A 15,895-nucleotide genomic window follows, 5' to 3' on the forward strand; every position below is an offset into this window, starting at 1 on the left:
GCTGATGCATTGGTTGTCCAAAAGGGGGGTGCTTTGAAGGCAACAGCTGCCACAAGTGGTTGAGGAGGAAATTTTTCTGTCTGAGATAAAGTATGTTGCTGGATGGCGTCTGCAAGTTGTGTAATTGCTTCTGTTGTCATCGACATGATTGTAATTTGTATGCGTTTGTGAGTATACGAGTGGTCGTTGCTGGTATTAGCTGGTCACTATTAGATTCTACTCACGTCGGGGTCACCAATGAAGCAGCACACGGACGCCGGACAACGTTTAAAACATTTGATAACAAAACTAAAACATTCTCAAATCAACTTCGCTAAAACAGTCGTTGAACAACGTGGTCATAGCAACGCTTCCGGTTTCAAATACAATTGACTAAAAACCCAAATCGCATGCGACGTTATGTCATTAGGTAAGTCGCATTAGGTAAGTGCTACACTATGGGTTTTTTGGGTTTTTTTCCATTTTAAAGGTTATTTTGAGTGTTTTCCTCTCTATCCCTGTCACACACACACACTCATACGTGTGCGTGTACGCAGACTATCTTTACCCCACAACCATAACCCCGCCCCCATCAGTGAAAAGACATGTTAAACTGAAGAACGAACACACACACACACACACGTGTGTGTGGTGCCGTTAATCTCGAACATTGCCGTTATCCTCTAAAAAAACGTTCAACTGCACGAATCGTATGTCTACTTAATGAAGAATCAATTGAAAACTAACTGGCATGTCTTTTTTGTTATCAAAATTAATACAAACGCGACTAAACAGAGCGAAATAATTATAAATTGAAAAATTGAAACTTCTGTCCAGACTCCCAAAAGAAAATGAGCACTCCCCAGCAGGCAGCACGAACCCATGAAATCATAATTCATTCATTCATGTTATTAATCTATATTATTATTGTTACTGATACATAATTTTTTTGATTTAATTACTTTTCTATCCAGTTATTTATCTTATCTTATTGTATCTTCCCTCAGGGCCTGAACTGTTCTGGACTTTCCTGCTTGAGTGCAGAACGCCTAAATTTACTGTACACTGATCTTCGCTTGAATATATCTCGTCGCTCAGTGTAACGGATGAGAATGTGAACTGTTTTCTCCATCGTATGTTTTAGAACAAGTGTTGACGACAAAGACTATTGCATCGGCGCTTTACGTCACTCAGCGTCACTTGAGCGGGGATCCGTCATTATTTCTGTTTGCAAGTTAAGATGACAGCAGTTGGAGGATAACGCACTACACACGTGTGCGGAAGTAGACTGTCATGAAACTGACGTCATGGTCACAGAGAAGAGGTTCTCAGGTTCTCCTTGAGTGACGTAAATATAAAGCGTCTTCGAAATCTGAAATTCGCGTCCACCTCAGAGTCAAATTTTGATGATCTGCATGCATATAGACTAGAATCAAAATCATGTCTGTCAAGGTGCAGCAAATCATCACCACCCCGTACGAGGAACAGAAGCCGGGGACAAGCGGGCTGAGGAAGAATGTGAGTGTGTTCCAGCAGGAGAACTACACGGAGAACTACGTGCAGGCCACCCTGACAGCGAGTCTGGGAGACAGGCTGAAAGGCAGCGTGCTGATAGTGGGGGGCGACGGTCGCTACTACATGCTCGATGCCATCAAGATCATCATCCAGATCGCTGCAGCTAACGGGGTAACTTTAATAGGACTTTGTATAAAATGTTCCAACAGAAAAAAACACACCTCATTTTCCACTTGAAAGTCAAATCCATTTCTGATGTTCTGATCCATTGTTTGCGTATTTTGCCTGTTGGGAAGAGACAGAGAGAAAGAGACACAGAGACAGATGCGTTGCACGGGTTTTTTTTTTTTTTTTTTTTTTTTTTTTTTTTAATTAACATTTGATCTGCCCCAGTGTTGTTAACATGAATATAGCCTATTTGTGAGCTGACTAGTTTCGCTGAAAACATAACCAATAGGGTTACACTTACAGTGCCAATAAACAATGTATGCAAGTGTCTGGGCGTATTCTTAACGACCCACTTAAGTTTTGTTACTTCATGCAGAGATGTTTCAATCATTGTAGATGTAAAAAAAAACAACAACCCCACACACACAAAAAAAAACAAACAAAAAAACCACGACCATATTCAAAATAATGACATAATATACAACGCATGAAACACAGCCTTCAGTCTAATATGGATAAACACCTAAAAGGGCAAAACGACTCGGTGACGATTTTGTGCGTTAGTTACAAAAAAATTGATGACAATTTTTAATTGGTGTATTATGAACAGAATAACAAGAGGAGATTAAATGTACCTTTTCTAGTGTTGTCCAGCTCTTAACGCTATCAATTTTATTCTGTCAAAATGTTTATTCAAATTAAGTTTGCTGATATCAGCTACTGATATATTAAGTGATAAAAATATTTTAGAATTTTTCAAAATCAAAGAAACATTTCAGTCTATGGATAATATCGTGACACTGAGATGTAATGTTTGAAAGTGTTTGCCTTTATCATTAATACTTATGTTAAAATTGTTATGACTGATACGTTTTGTCCACTGTTTTCCCATTCATGAGGGGCTCTGGCCTATGAGTAAGTGGTTCTGATTCTGATTCCCCCACACCCCTATCTGAATGTGGCTCTCTAATCCTCACCTCCCAATCCCAAACACCCCCTCCCACACCCCTGACCACGACGTGATGACGGAATCAAAGGGGTGTGGCAGGTGTCCAAGCTGATAATCGGACAAAATGGGCTGCTGTCCACTCCGGCAGTGTCCTGCATGGTCCGCAAGTACCGGGTGGATGGCGCCTTCATCCTCACCGCTTCCCACAACCCCGGGGGCAAGGAGGGAGACTTCGGCATCAAGTTCAACACGGCCAATGGAGGTAGGGCCCCATATAAAATAACGGAGATTGTAGTGTTAAGAAAACCTAGCAACAAATCTGATTAACAAGAACGGGCATAGCACTACTGGATATGATCGAAATAAGTTATGACAAGTGACAAATAAAGCACGGTAACATTGAAGGACAAAATAGCATAGGTTCATAAAAAAAACATTGTGGCCATGCATTCCATTCATATTCATTCCGATGATTATATGATACACATCGTTTATGAACTGGCACGAACTTTGAAGGCAAAGAATCTTTTTCGGAAGAATGTAAAGACATCCATTCACACCCGTTTAGATTTTAACAGAAAACTTCAGATCTCACTCCTGTCAGTCAGCCATGTTCACGTGCATAAAAAAGAATCACAGGAGACGGATATCTTTGTGCCAATATTTATATATATAAAAAAAAAACTACTTGAAAATTCACACGTTCGCTCACACACTCGTACAAAAAAATGGTTTAAGGGGAACAACACACAACACACTGCACAACACATAACAAGGATACTCATGCCAAAAGAGTCCGTTTCACTCCAGTCCTCAGTTCCAGACACAGGCTGCGCCTCAGCGCCTTCACAGCGTGGACACAGGCTGCTCCACAGTGCCCTCCCCACAGCTTAGACACACGCTGCTCCTCACCGTGGCGCCATCAGTGGTTACTGCTGCTACTGCTGTTGTTGCGGCTGGGTCTTGGCCCAGCGCCAACCCACAAGCTCTTCCAAAATAAAAATATTTCAGTTCATCTTGTCTTGTCCTTAAGTCCCGTCAGTCACATGTGTGAGTGGGTGCGTGTGTGCCCTGTACAATTTCACTCACTTCCCTAGGTTCAGTCACACATCCTCACCATTAAATAACCAATTATAAAGTCATACTTCCTTAGCTATCGTCTTCGTACTAGAAGTTATCTTTTAGCCTCTTTTTTTCTTTCGAATGCAATCATATGTTTTTCAAGCAAGCACTAGTAATTACATATCGCAAATTTATATTCCATTATTCCAGCGTTGCAAAGAATCGAATCAAATGAAATTATGGTGCTCAGAGCCTTGCCGTCCACTAAGGCCATCTCAATGCTATCGCCACGTTAAGTCTCAGTGGAAATCATTCTAATAATAATACAAAGATTAGGTAAAATCAAGTGTAAACAAAGCAATATTCTTTTCTTCCTGTCACAGTAGCAATGACATTATGAACACTTTGACAAAAAGGAATCTTACTGCCAAGTTTGGAAACGGTATGATAATATAATAACACTGCGGTTTTTTTTAAAGACCCAAAAGCAAAACGACCATCAAATGCACATACAAATAAACTTATACAAATTAATCCATTGACACTAAAACAGTGAAATAAAATAAACACCAGAAATATTCTAAGTTGTTTTTTTTCCACTCTCACCTGAGCACTAGGGTCTCAGAGCCAAAGTTCTGAGGCTGTAAGCCGAACGGCCGCATAGATCGGTGACAAACCAGTTGTGTCAGAGAGCATGCATCAACCTGAGCTCTCACCTGAACATCCGTTTGTGTGTGTGTGTATACGCGCGCAAGCACGCGCATGACAGTCGGCGCGCAATGCACGAACAGTAAGAGGTAGAGACAGGAAGAGAGACAGACAAAGACAGAGAGAAGAATGACGATAGTGATGTTAACGTTGATGATGAGGAGTAGGACGTAGAGATGGAACGTCACCATGTCTGACAGGACCAGCCCCAGAAGGGGTGACCAACGCTATCTACAATGCCACCAGGAACATCTCCCTGCTGACCATCTGTCCCGACCTTCACTGCGATCTTGACATCCAGGCCATCCACAAATTCCAGGTCAGTACACTATCGTGTTGTGTTGTGTTGTGTTGTAGCGCATCGCATCGTATTGTATCTATCGTATGGTATTGAATTAATTTTGGTCACAACATATTGCTGTGCAAAAATTCGGGTTGCTCTCCCCTCTCTATAATACAGTGCCACCCATTTCTTTTTTCTGTCTGTAAGTGTATTTGTTTTACGATCACACACACACACACACACACACGCAAATACGTGTATGTACTTATTGGGATACTTCCGGTTTATGAAACAGGTCTAAGTGTCAGAACAGAACAATCGGTCCACACATCAAGCAGCCAGGTGACGGGATGTTTCTACAGAATTTTGTCAGGGACAAAACTTTTGTTGTCATGGGTTATTTTACGTGCGCTAAGAGCATGCTGCACATAGGACCACAGTCTATTGTCTCATCTGAATAACTAGCACCCAGACCACCACTAAAGGTCAAGTGGAGGGGTGAGAGGAAGTAAATATCCCAGTCCGTATATTGGACTCGAACTCATGCACACTCGCTTCCTCGTCTGGCACGGTACCACGAGGCCGCCGCTGATGCTTTGAAGCCTCTCGCCCAGGGACATTGGGTCACAATATCACTCCACCAGCGGACTCTGGTTCTTTAGCACGGCCCATGTCCATCTAGCTGCCTTCATCTTGTCTGTTTTTTTCCCTTCCATTAAACGTGCTGTCTGTTTCTGACTACAATACAGCTAAAACAGAACAACGCAGAAAAAACAACACTTTTTTGTACTCGCATCTGTGTGTGTGTGTGTGTGTGTGTGTGTGTGTGTCTTTAGTTTTGGTGGTCACTTTGTCAGTTTAAAAAACATCGCTAACTCACAGAATTCCCTCCCCCATATCCCCCTCCGCTCTTCCCCGACAGATTGAAGGTCATGGTCAGTTTGTGGTGCAAGTGGTGGACAGTGTCAACGACTACGTGCAGAAGATGAAGGAGATCTTTGACTTCCAGGCCCTCAAGGGGCTGTTTGCCGGCAACTACCCACTGAAGATGCTGCTAGATTCCATGAACGGAGGTACACAGAGTGACCGGCTTCTGTCTTAAAGGGGGTGATCCACTTTCTGACACTGTCTCACGACATAACACATCCACTTAAGGGAAACCGAGGGACAGTAAACACCGCCACCAGGGAGGGTGAAATGACTCATTCAGATCAAATCTGTTATATTTTTTACACAACAGAGGCATAAGATGGCCAGTCAAACAAGGAATGGCATAACACTGATCATGTGTTCGGTTGTTTTCTTTTTCCTTGGTGCTCGAATTGTCGGCAGAGCATTCGTACGATTGTGCCCGATACTGGATCACCACATGAACTGTCGGCCAATTTTCTTGCTGGGTGTTTGGTTGCTCGAAGCTTTTTACTGACTGCCTGTCAAATAAGTTATGTTTATGTCTGCCAGTTTATCTGTCTCTGTATCTGTCTGCTTCTCTGCCTCTCGCTCTCTTTATCTCGGTGCCGTCCTCCTCTCTCTCGCTCCCTCTACCCTCCTCTTCCACTAGTTCAAGGGATTTATGCAGGATCATGGACATCTGGTCAGCTCCGTTCATGTGGCCTGTCCCCGGTATCACCAGGCCCTTGTTTTACAGGTTTGGTGCTGCGTGTATGGATATGTCCACACGAACCAAACCACTTCACTATAGGAAAAAATACAAACAAAAATAACAGCAGCAATAACAAATAACATCCAAAACTGAAACTGAAAGTCTGATCAAAGTAGTTTAATACGAAGACATGATGTGTATGATTTCTTATTTTGAGAAAGGGAAAAAATTGGCATGTCAAATTTATAATATTTTGATTTATTTTCTTGTTCATTACTAGTTTTCAGAAAACTAACTCCAGGCTTGTCTGGCTCTGTCCGTTTTTTCCAAAAGGGAAAACAGAAAAACCTCTCATTTACAGTGCAAATGACATCGAAAGCATATTCTTATTTCTGGGTTTATTTTCTGAATGCGTTTTATGTATCTTATTTGATTGCAGAATGTCAGAAAACGCTATGTGCCGTTGTATATCGGATCGAATGTGACTTCTGTGCTTGTTTAATTATTGTATGTCATATCATTCAAAACTATATTCATGTATGTCTCTGCCTTGCAGGTGATGAAAACATGTTTTCTATGCTCTTTGTAACTGGCAGTCTCCCATGGAATACCATGGAAACGCACACACTAATGTACCCAAACAAGCACGAAACACACACACACACACACACACACACACTGTTTTCTTCATCCGATATCTACCCCGATTGGAGCAGTGCTAGCAGTTCTAGACTTTACCTTGTGCTATCTATCTGTCTGTCTGTCTATCTATGTCAGTGTGCTCACACACATACTTACACATACCATGTCATACGATACCATACCATACCATCCCATACTGTACACTACAGTGCAGTGTGACTGAGGCTCGGTGTGACCTAACAGTGACAGTCCAACACATTACCGGTTTGCAGTTACCGGACCCTATGTGAAGAGAATCTTCCTGGAGGAGCTGGGCGCCCCGCCGTTTAGCGTGCAGAACGTGGACCCGCTTGAAGATTTTGGAGACCATCACCCTGACCCCAACCTGACCTACGCAGCTGACCTTGTCAACGTCATGAAGAGAGGAGAGCACGCTTTTGGGGCAGCTTTTGACGGAGATGGCGTGAGTGTGTGTGTGTGTGTGTGTGTGTGTGTGTGTGTGTGTTGTCGTTGTTGTTTGTGGTGGTGATGGTGGGGTGTGTGTGTGTGTGTGTGTGTGTGTGTGTGTGTGTGGTGCGCTTTTTGAGGTGGGTGATGAGGGAAAGTGAACATCTGGCACAGTGACCGTGACATGTTGGCATGCAGATACTTTGATATCCAGACAAACGTCATTCATTTTGAATCATAGAATTGTGATAAAACAATAGAGAATCATTAATCACGTCAGTAATATATTCCTCTCACGCGTACTCTATAAAGGAGCAGCAGTGTTAGTTGATGTAGTGATTGTGCGTGTTTACAGAAACTGTACTGCAGGGACAATCAATCCGTCTACAGTGTCCTCAAGTCATCATTGACATGTACAATACCTCAGTGCCTCTGACACAGCCAGAAAGCGTACACATGCAACAATACGTAGACAATAACGAACACACGCACACACAAACACACTGCGTTTCAAACACACACATTATGCGTGCATGAGCACGTGTGAACACACAATAATAACAACAACAAACAGGCAAACGAGCAAACAAACAAAAACCTACACGCACACGAACAGAAGCAGTCTGAATCGTGAAGGCTATTGAAGAACAAGGCATCAGTACAGACAGACGTGACACGTACCAAGTCCGATGGTGTCGTTGTGTGGCGGTGTCCCCAGGACCGAAACCTGGTGCTGGGTCAGAACGCCTTCTTTGTGACACCCAGTGACTCCCTGGCCGTGTTGGCCAGCCACCTGCACCTCATCCCCTACTTCCGCAACACAGGGGTCAAGGGCTATGCTCGGAGCATGCCCACTGCCGGCGCCGTGGATAGGTGGACAGGAATAGAGAGAAAGAGAGAGAGGAAGGGAGGAGGGGGGAGGGGAGGGTGTGTGTGTGTGTGTGTGTGTGTGTGTGTGTGTGTGTGCTGAGTTTGTTTTGCTTTGGGTCGTGTGTAAATTGACGTCGTTTTTATTTAGGTTCAATTGTTGTTTGTTTGTCTGTTGCTGTTGTTGTTATTATTATCGTTGTCGTGTGTTTGGAGGAGGGTGGGTATTGGAGGGGTGGTTCATTTTGCTTTGTTTCTGTTTCCTTACTCTGTGTGTGTGTGTGTGTGTGTGTGTGTCTGTGTGTGTCTGTGTGCCAGTGTGTGTGTTTACACAGTTTAACAAACCGAACGTCGTCCTGAACACTGGATATAAGATTACAACATTTATATATGTTTGAAGTGTGTGTGTGTGTGTGTGTGTGTGTGTGTGTGTTTACCCTGTTCAGATTTGGTTTTGTTATGTACAGATCATTCACTGATTCAGGACGACACATTTACTGAGCGAAACAAAGGCACAAATTTTCGGTCAAGATTTTCATATCATCCAAATGGATACTTGTGTCGTTTGGCGGTCCAATAACTGAAAAGAGAGGAGACACCCCTACACGTACACCCCCCCACAAACATGAATGCTGGCACAAACACACTAAGACACGCAGCACGTTATTCTCCCCGTAAATTCTTAATGTTTGATATTGCTGTTAGTTAAAAGACAAACTAACGAACAGCCACACACACACACACACACACACACACATTTCCCTGTCAGGCCCACCTTTCCTCTCAACTGTCTGCCCCATTCCGTGTGCAGGGTCGCCAGGGCGCAGGGCCAGGAGTGCTATGAGGTGCCCACAGGCTGGAAATTCTTCGGCTGCCTTATGGACGCCGGCCGCCTGTCAGTGTTCGGCGAGGAGAGCTTCGGCACCGGCTCTGATCACATCAGGTACTGCTTCACAGGACGTGCTGACACTTGTCTTCATCTGTTATCTCTTTCCCACCTGTGTTCACTGTGTGTGTGTGTGTGTGTGTGCGTGCGTGCGTGCGTGCATGTGAATGTGTGGCAGGAAAGAGGCGGAGAGGTAGAAAGAGTTGATTGGGTGGGAATGGTATTAGCTGTGAGAAATAATTATAATAGGGAAAATGAAATGTTATAAAATTAGAGACAGAGAGGTACACATAGGGATACACAGACACCACAGACAAGACAGAGAAATGGATGGAGAGATGGGTGTGTACTGATTGGGCTACATTTCATTGGCGCTACGTGTCAGTATCGCTGCGTACCATTATCTTTACGTTCATAAACACTACGAGTCAATAGCTCTACGTGCCATAACCACTAGATTCAGTGCCACTACTTGTCGATAGCACTCCTTTTTTTGTCGCTGTTTGTCAATAGCGTTACTTGTCAACGCTACGTGTCAACAGCGCTACGTGGCAATTTTCCACTGCTCAGTTATTGACACCTCTGGCAGTGTGTCCGTGTGTGAATATATTATCATCACAATGTTTTTGCCGTTAATCAGGTTGCACGTTCTGGTCTGTATTTCTTCTCATCAACTGAAAGGTAAGATCAGAAGACAGGCCGCATCTTTAACCGTGGTCTTATACGTGCTCTCTCTCTCTCTCTCTCTCTGTGCAAAATTACAAAGAGGAAAAAATAACATCAGTGTGGATACATGGTTGCAGTATTTAAACAGCTGCTTGAGAAAAACACGTACTGGTAATTATCTGTTACAAAGCTATCTTCAGCCTAATAACAGCGATGCTGATCCTAGTAATACTGACAGTGATGGAAATCACAGTTTGAATCATCCTATTTCAGTTGCCGGAAGAAATTTTATTTGCTTTGAGAAAACTAAAGAAGCGTAAAGCTGCTGGTCCTGAAGGAATTACAGGTGAACTGTTAACAAAAGCACGCAGATGGAATTTAGTAATAGACTTTCTGGTTAAGCTTTTCGATTAGTTATTCGATGGAGCGATCTATCCTGAATGAGTGAAAGAGCCAGTTGTTCTTCTACTGTACAAAGAAGTGACTCCAACTATCCTAACGTTTATATTAGGATCTTGTCATGTGAGTGATGTAGTGAATTGCATTGTGCAGTTATTAGCAGGAGACTCCAGGAAAGGGAAGAGGAACTCGCACTGCAATCGAATTTGAAGCTGGGTATAAACGGAAATACTCAACAATTTTACAAAATGAGTTTCGTTTAAATTACAAATTTTACGTTACTTTGTTTATTCAAGCTTGTCCTGTTAATGTCACCTACAAATGAAAATTGTATCTTAAGATTTCTTTCTATACCTGTACAAACGCAGAGAAGGTAAAATGCCTTCGAAACAACATGAACATTCTGTGTGCGGCTTTCATTTCATCATCTGCATCCCCTCCTATGGAGCTATGACCTTTATGAATGAAACATCAGAGTCCGAGTCTGAGTCTCTCACACTCTCTCTTTGAGACGTCACGACGCGACATGACCTGACACAACACGACACGTCAGGACAATACAGACTGTACGGGTGTGTGTCAGGGAGAAGGACGGGGTGTGGGCAGTGCTGGCCTGGCTGCAGGTGCTGGAGGCCCGGAGAAAGTCGGTCAGGGAGCTGCTGATAGAGCACTGGCACCTGCACGGCAGGAACTTCTTCACACGGCGAGTGGACCTGTGTCGTTGCTCAGCTTTCTGTCCGCAAGCTGAACCGCTCTTTCTACTCACTCACACACACACACACACACACGTATGCATTAACACACATACATACACGCGCGCACCAACATGCGCATGCACACGCACATACAAACACTTGCACGTGTATTTGTGCGCAGTCACAGACGTTCACGCATGCACACTGTATTAGACTTCACGTGAACATACACACACTTACGCATATACACACGCTCGCACTCTCGCACACTCTCTCTCTCTCACACACACACACACACGCACACACACACACACTACAACAACAACAACAAAAACCTCAAGCGTGTATACATACATAAGCACGCACCCTCACACATTGATGCACATACGCACGCATACAAACACACATACACATGTATGCTCTCTCACACACACACTCTCTCAGTTCTTTCTCTTCCTCTCACACCTACACACGTTCGCACATAATTATATTAACACAAGCACGCATTTATTTATACATGCTTATATACGCAGTCAAACATGCGCACACGCACATGTACGCACGGACGCACACACACACACACACAGACACGAGCTTACACACACAAACACGCGTACACGCACGTGCACGTCACATACATACACACATATGCACAGAGAGGGGGAGAGAGAGAGAACGGGCGAGGTTAAAGTAATTTTCTTTACACCAGTGAAAGAAGCTGAAAAGTTACAGTTAGAATTTCAAGATTAAAAACTGAAGGTTCTGAAGTGCCATCACTCAGACACAAGCATGGAAGATAATTACATACAGGGAAGACATCGTGCAAGGTGGCGGTGAATAGAAACAGCAATGCTGTACTGAAATGGAACTTCATTTGAAGAGGCTGCCACTAGTTCTGAAGAAAGGCGTTCACTGCTATCATAGCTACACCACTTTAGCGTGCTTCAGCACTATAGCCACGATTGGAAGGGAAACCAACTACCGTGGCTAAGTGGTTTGCGTTGCGAACTGATGACTGAGAAATCGCGAGTTCAAGCCTCATCAGAGGTAGAGATTGTGGTGAGTTCCTGTCAAGTTCTCCGTTGTCGGCAGATTCACTGGGGGCTGACTTTGGAGGGACATGGTGGCGATCCAGGGAAGACGTTCTCTCGGTCTGGCTCCTTGGCAAGCTTTATCAGTAGCTGGCTTACTAGGCGGTGTCCTGCGTATGCTGAATCAGAACAGACAGGATCGAATACTACATATGTCACGCAGCAGCAGTGCAGGGTCTGCTCTGATGTGTGGCTTGTTGGCTTTATACATCAATAACTTCATGTGGACTGCCGACGCCGGGATTGCGGCTATGGAACCTGGTTGTTGCTTTGCAAGGGTGACTCGGGATGAGTGGCGTGGGGGTAAACCTACTGAACAGGCTCGAGAGATTAGGCAGCCAAAAAAACAAAACAAAACAAAAAACAATAACCAAGAACAACAACAACAAAAACAAACAAAAAGCAAAAAACAAACAAAACCAGTGTTAGGTCTTGACGACCTGGAGTGGCAGGCAGTAAATAATAAAATTAAAGGCTGGCTCCCACCAACAATCACAACAACAAAATAAACACTTGTGACGAAGAACTTTCACCACATTCGCCAGCTACAGACACAAAATGACACAATATAACACTAAATAGCAATTTAACCTTTTATTTCCCTTAATACAACACGTGCACAGCCCACTTAATCACACACTCAACACTCAGCCTTCTCGTTCGCTTCCGACGTAATGGTAACTTCAGCACACTAAACCCACAATCTTTCCACGCAATCCTGCGAGCAACAATCTCAATGCCTGGTCGATAACCTCTCGACCACCACATACATAGGTCACCAATCAAAGAACATTCACAATCCAGCATGCAAAGGTTATAGTACAACAAGAGCAAAAGACATTCTTAGGGTCTCTTACGATCGGTACGAATCATCCCCTGGAGTTCCCGACAACCTCAAGGCACGTTCAGGCCTAGTTATTTAACACAGTACTTACGAAGAACTCTCTGACGTCACGAACTCCTCATTGTGCACTACACCACACACGCTGGAATCTCACGTCTCTGTTATGACTTGACACACGCACTACACAAACAATGCCTCCCCATCTTCAGCAGCAACAAATCGACGCGTCGCGCTGACGGCCACCACCTTTTCCCTCCTCTCGTCGAAGAGCACGCTTGTGCTGGGACACTTCACCACGAGTGTTCCGGGCTCCTGCCTCGTCGGCCTCGGGGTGAAGTCCGAAGTCCGCCTCCTCCGGCAACCGTAGCTCCCCCACACGTGGATAACCAACGTTCCGCTCTCCCTCTGTCCGAGAACCTACACTCAGCTTCCCCTACCACACGTCGGACCACTCACACAGGGAGAATGTACAGGGGTGGGATAGATCTAAACGGTAAAACAAAATATGATTAGGCAGATCCAGCCAGAAGAAAAGGTTATGGGGCTATGTACAGGAACGGAGATGCACAATGGGAATTTCACGTATCCAACGTCCTCCGACGCCCGCTGGCCACGCTTTCCCAGGACGACGAACACAAAAGGGAACTGGCTCACACCCCGTACTTCACAGTCACTGGTGACAAAGGAATAACACCGTTCTTCGCCGCACAGCAACGTTGTACTAAGCTTAGTAACACAAGATGTAGCTCACCCACAGCAATGCTAGTACCCCAGTCCCAAAACAAACAATACAATCCTTCAGCACACTTCTAACAAGTGCTTCAGGCACAAGGAAAACAAGGAATAGTCCATCACCTCTGGACTGAAGTCCCTAGCACACAGTACCACCATGCACTAAGTCACATCCAAAACACATGGAGCAAAAAAAAACGCCTGCCTTCCACAGGGAGCACACACATAGATATCCCTCTTAACTACCCCCACGTAGAACTCTCTGACTGGTTAAAATATACAGCTGATTGGATGACCGTTCATCCACCTTACATTCTGATTGGTTAAAATACACTACAGCTGACTGGTTATATACAAGTCTATTTACAGATCTAGACTCTTGCACTCGCTGCCTAACTTGGCAACAACCACACTACATTTGGCGCTTAGCGCTGTCTCAGTCCTGACATACCCCCCTCCTACGATATCAACACCTTTGACATCGTACCAGACGTACAGCAAGTAGACAGCGCTGTCACTACGTACTGATATAACTCACCCCCCTCCTACGGTACCAACCCTTCTACTGGTACCACAAAATGGACAGCTACAATCACAATAGTATCCATCCATCAGCACTCCTTTGCAACAGCACAATCACAACCCATATTGGCTGAGATAGTCTGCTACTGCGTTCTGGCTTCCTGGGATCGCTTCAACCCTGAATTGAAAGGGTTGGAGCTGCAAGGCCCAGCGCATCACTCTCCCACTTGCCGACTTGACTCTCTCCAGGTGTTGGAGTGGTGAGTGGTCTGTCTGGACCACGAACTCTGTCCCATACAGGTAGCGGGCAAACTTGTTGACTCCCCATGCCAGTGCCAAACACTCCTTTTCAATGATGGGGTAGTTCTTTTCGGCCGGGAGTAACTTCTTGCTTGCATACGCCACTGGATGCATCTCTCCGTCATGAACCTGCAGAAGGATGGCCCCTACACCAGTTTCCGATGCATCTGTCTGTAGGACAAATGGATTGTTGGCCACTGGTAACCTACACACTGGCGCAGAGCATAACTTGTCCTTCAGCGCATCAAATGCTTCCTGGCATTCGTCCGTCCATCTCACCTTCCTGGGTTCTCCGTCCTTCGTCAAGTTGGTGAGGGGCAAAGCTATGTCAGCGAATCTGGGAATGAACTTCCAGTAGTAGCCTACCAATCCCAAGAAGCTTCTGACCTCCTTCTTCGTCTCTGGTCGGGGCGCCTCCCTGATCTTCTGCATCTTTTCAAACGTGGGTTGGATCTTGCCATCCCCAACGCGATGTCCCAGGTACTCCACCTCCTGGCATCCCAGCTCACACTTGGATGGTCTTGCCGAGACATGACATTCCCTCAGACGCAGAAACAATTTCCTCAACGTCTGAAGATGCTCCTCCTTGGTTTCTGTGGCAACCAACACATCGTCAATGAAATTGTCGATGTCTGGCGTCTGGAGAGGAAGGATAAGCCTCCGCATCATGCGCGTGAAGACTGCTCCTGAGGTGCACAATCCAAACGGCATGACTCGCCATTGGTAGCACCCTTGATGTGTCACAAACGCCGTTTTGGGTCGATCCTCCTCCGCGACCGGGATCTGCCAATACCCTTTCGCCAGGTCAATCTTACTCAGTACCACCTTGTCTCCGAGTTTTGCAAACAGATAGTCGATGTCAGGAATGGGCTCTGTGTCAAACTCCACTACCTTATTGAGCTTCCGGTAGTCGACACAGAACCTGACCTTGCCATCCTTCTTTTTGACGAGCACAATGGGTGATGCATATGAAGAAGTCGATGGCTCAATCACCCCCAGTTTCAGCATCGCATCTATCTCCTTTTCCATCACCTCTCGTTGTGAGAACGGCACTGGGTAAGGCTTGCAACGCACTGGCACGTCTGTCCGTAGATTGATCCTACACTCCTCGAGCGTGGTGCACGTCGGTAAGTCAGTGAACACATCGTCAAACTCCACCACAAGCACGCGAAGTTGTTCCGCAAACTCAGGATCCTCAGTCTCGATGACCACATCCTCGACACCCTCCGTTGCCTCCAGTGGAATAAGAGGTATGTCATCACTCCTCTCCGAGCACTCCTCCCCCTCTGGGTCTGGTTCCAGTACAATTGCTTGCACGGCTGGTTCTTCTTGTCTGGATTCTTCACGTGGCACGTGCTTCTTGAGCATATTAGCATGCCACACTGTTGTGCCTTGGGGCATTTGGATTTTGTAGTCCACCTCCCCTAGCCTCTCAATGACCCGGTATGGTCCTTGCCACGTCAGCTCAAGCTTGTTATGCTTGGTGGGGCGGAGCACATACACTCGGTCATCTGGGTCGAAAGTCCTCTGCCTGGCC

The 15,895-nt window shown here is 45.2% G+C and overlaps 1 protein-coding gene across 1 annotated transcript in view; it reads left to right on the forward strand.

Moving 5' to 3' along the window:
• The first annotated feature begins 1,419 nt into the window (after positions 1–1,419).
• The window catches only part of LOC143294829 (phosphoglucomutase-1-like), a 51,742-nt gene continuing 37,266 nt past the window's right edge, over positions 1,420–15,895 (forward strand). Inside the window, exons 1-8 of the mRNA XM_076606331.1 lie at positions 1,420–1,665; positions 2,711–2,873; positions 4,582–4,704; positions 5,594–5,737; positions 7,182–7,372; positions 8,075–8,229; positions 9,035–9,166; positions 10,758–10,877. Of these exons, the coding sequence (XP_076462446.1) occupies positions 1,420–1,665; positions 2,711–2,873; positions 4,582–4,704; positions 5,594–5,737; positions 7,182–7,372; positions 8,075–8,229; positions 9,035–9,166; positions 10,758–10,877 (1,274 nt within the window). The remainder of the gene's footprint in view (positions 1,666–2,710; positions 2,874–4,581; positions 4,705–5,593; positions 5,738–7,181; positions 7,373–8,074; positions 8,230–9,034; positions 9,167–10,757; positions 10,878–15,895) is intronic.

The sequence above is a fragment of the Babylonia areolata genome, chromosome 20 (genome assembly GCF_041734735.1).
Source record: "Babylonia areolata isolate BAREFJ2019XMU chromosome 20, ASM4173473v1, whole genome shotgun sequence".
In the NCBI taxonomy this organism is placed as follows: domain Eukaryota; kingdom Metazoa; phylum Mollusca; class Gastropoda; order Neogastropoda; family Buccinidae; genus Babylonia; species Babylonia areolata.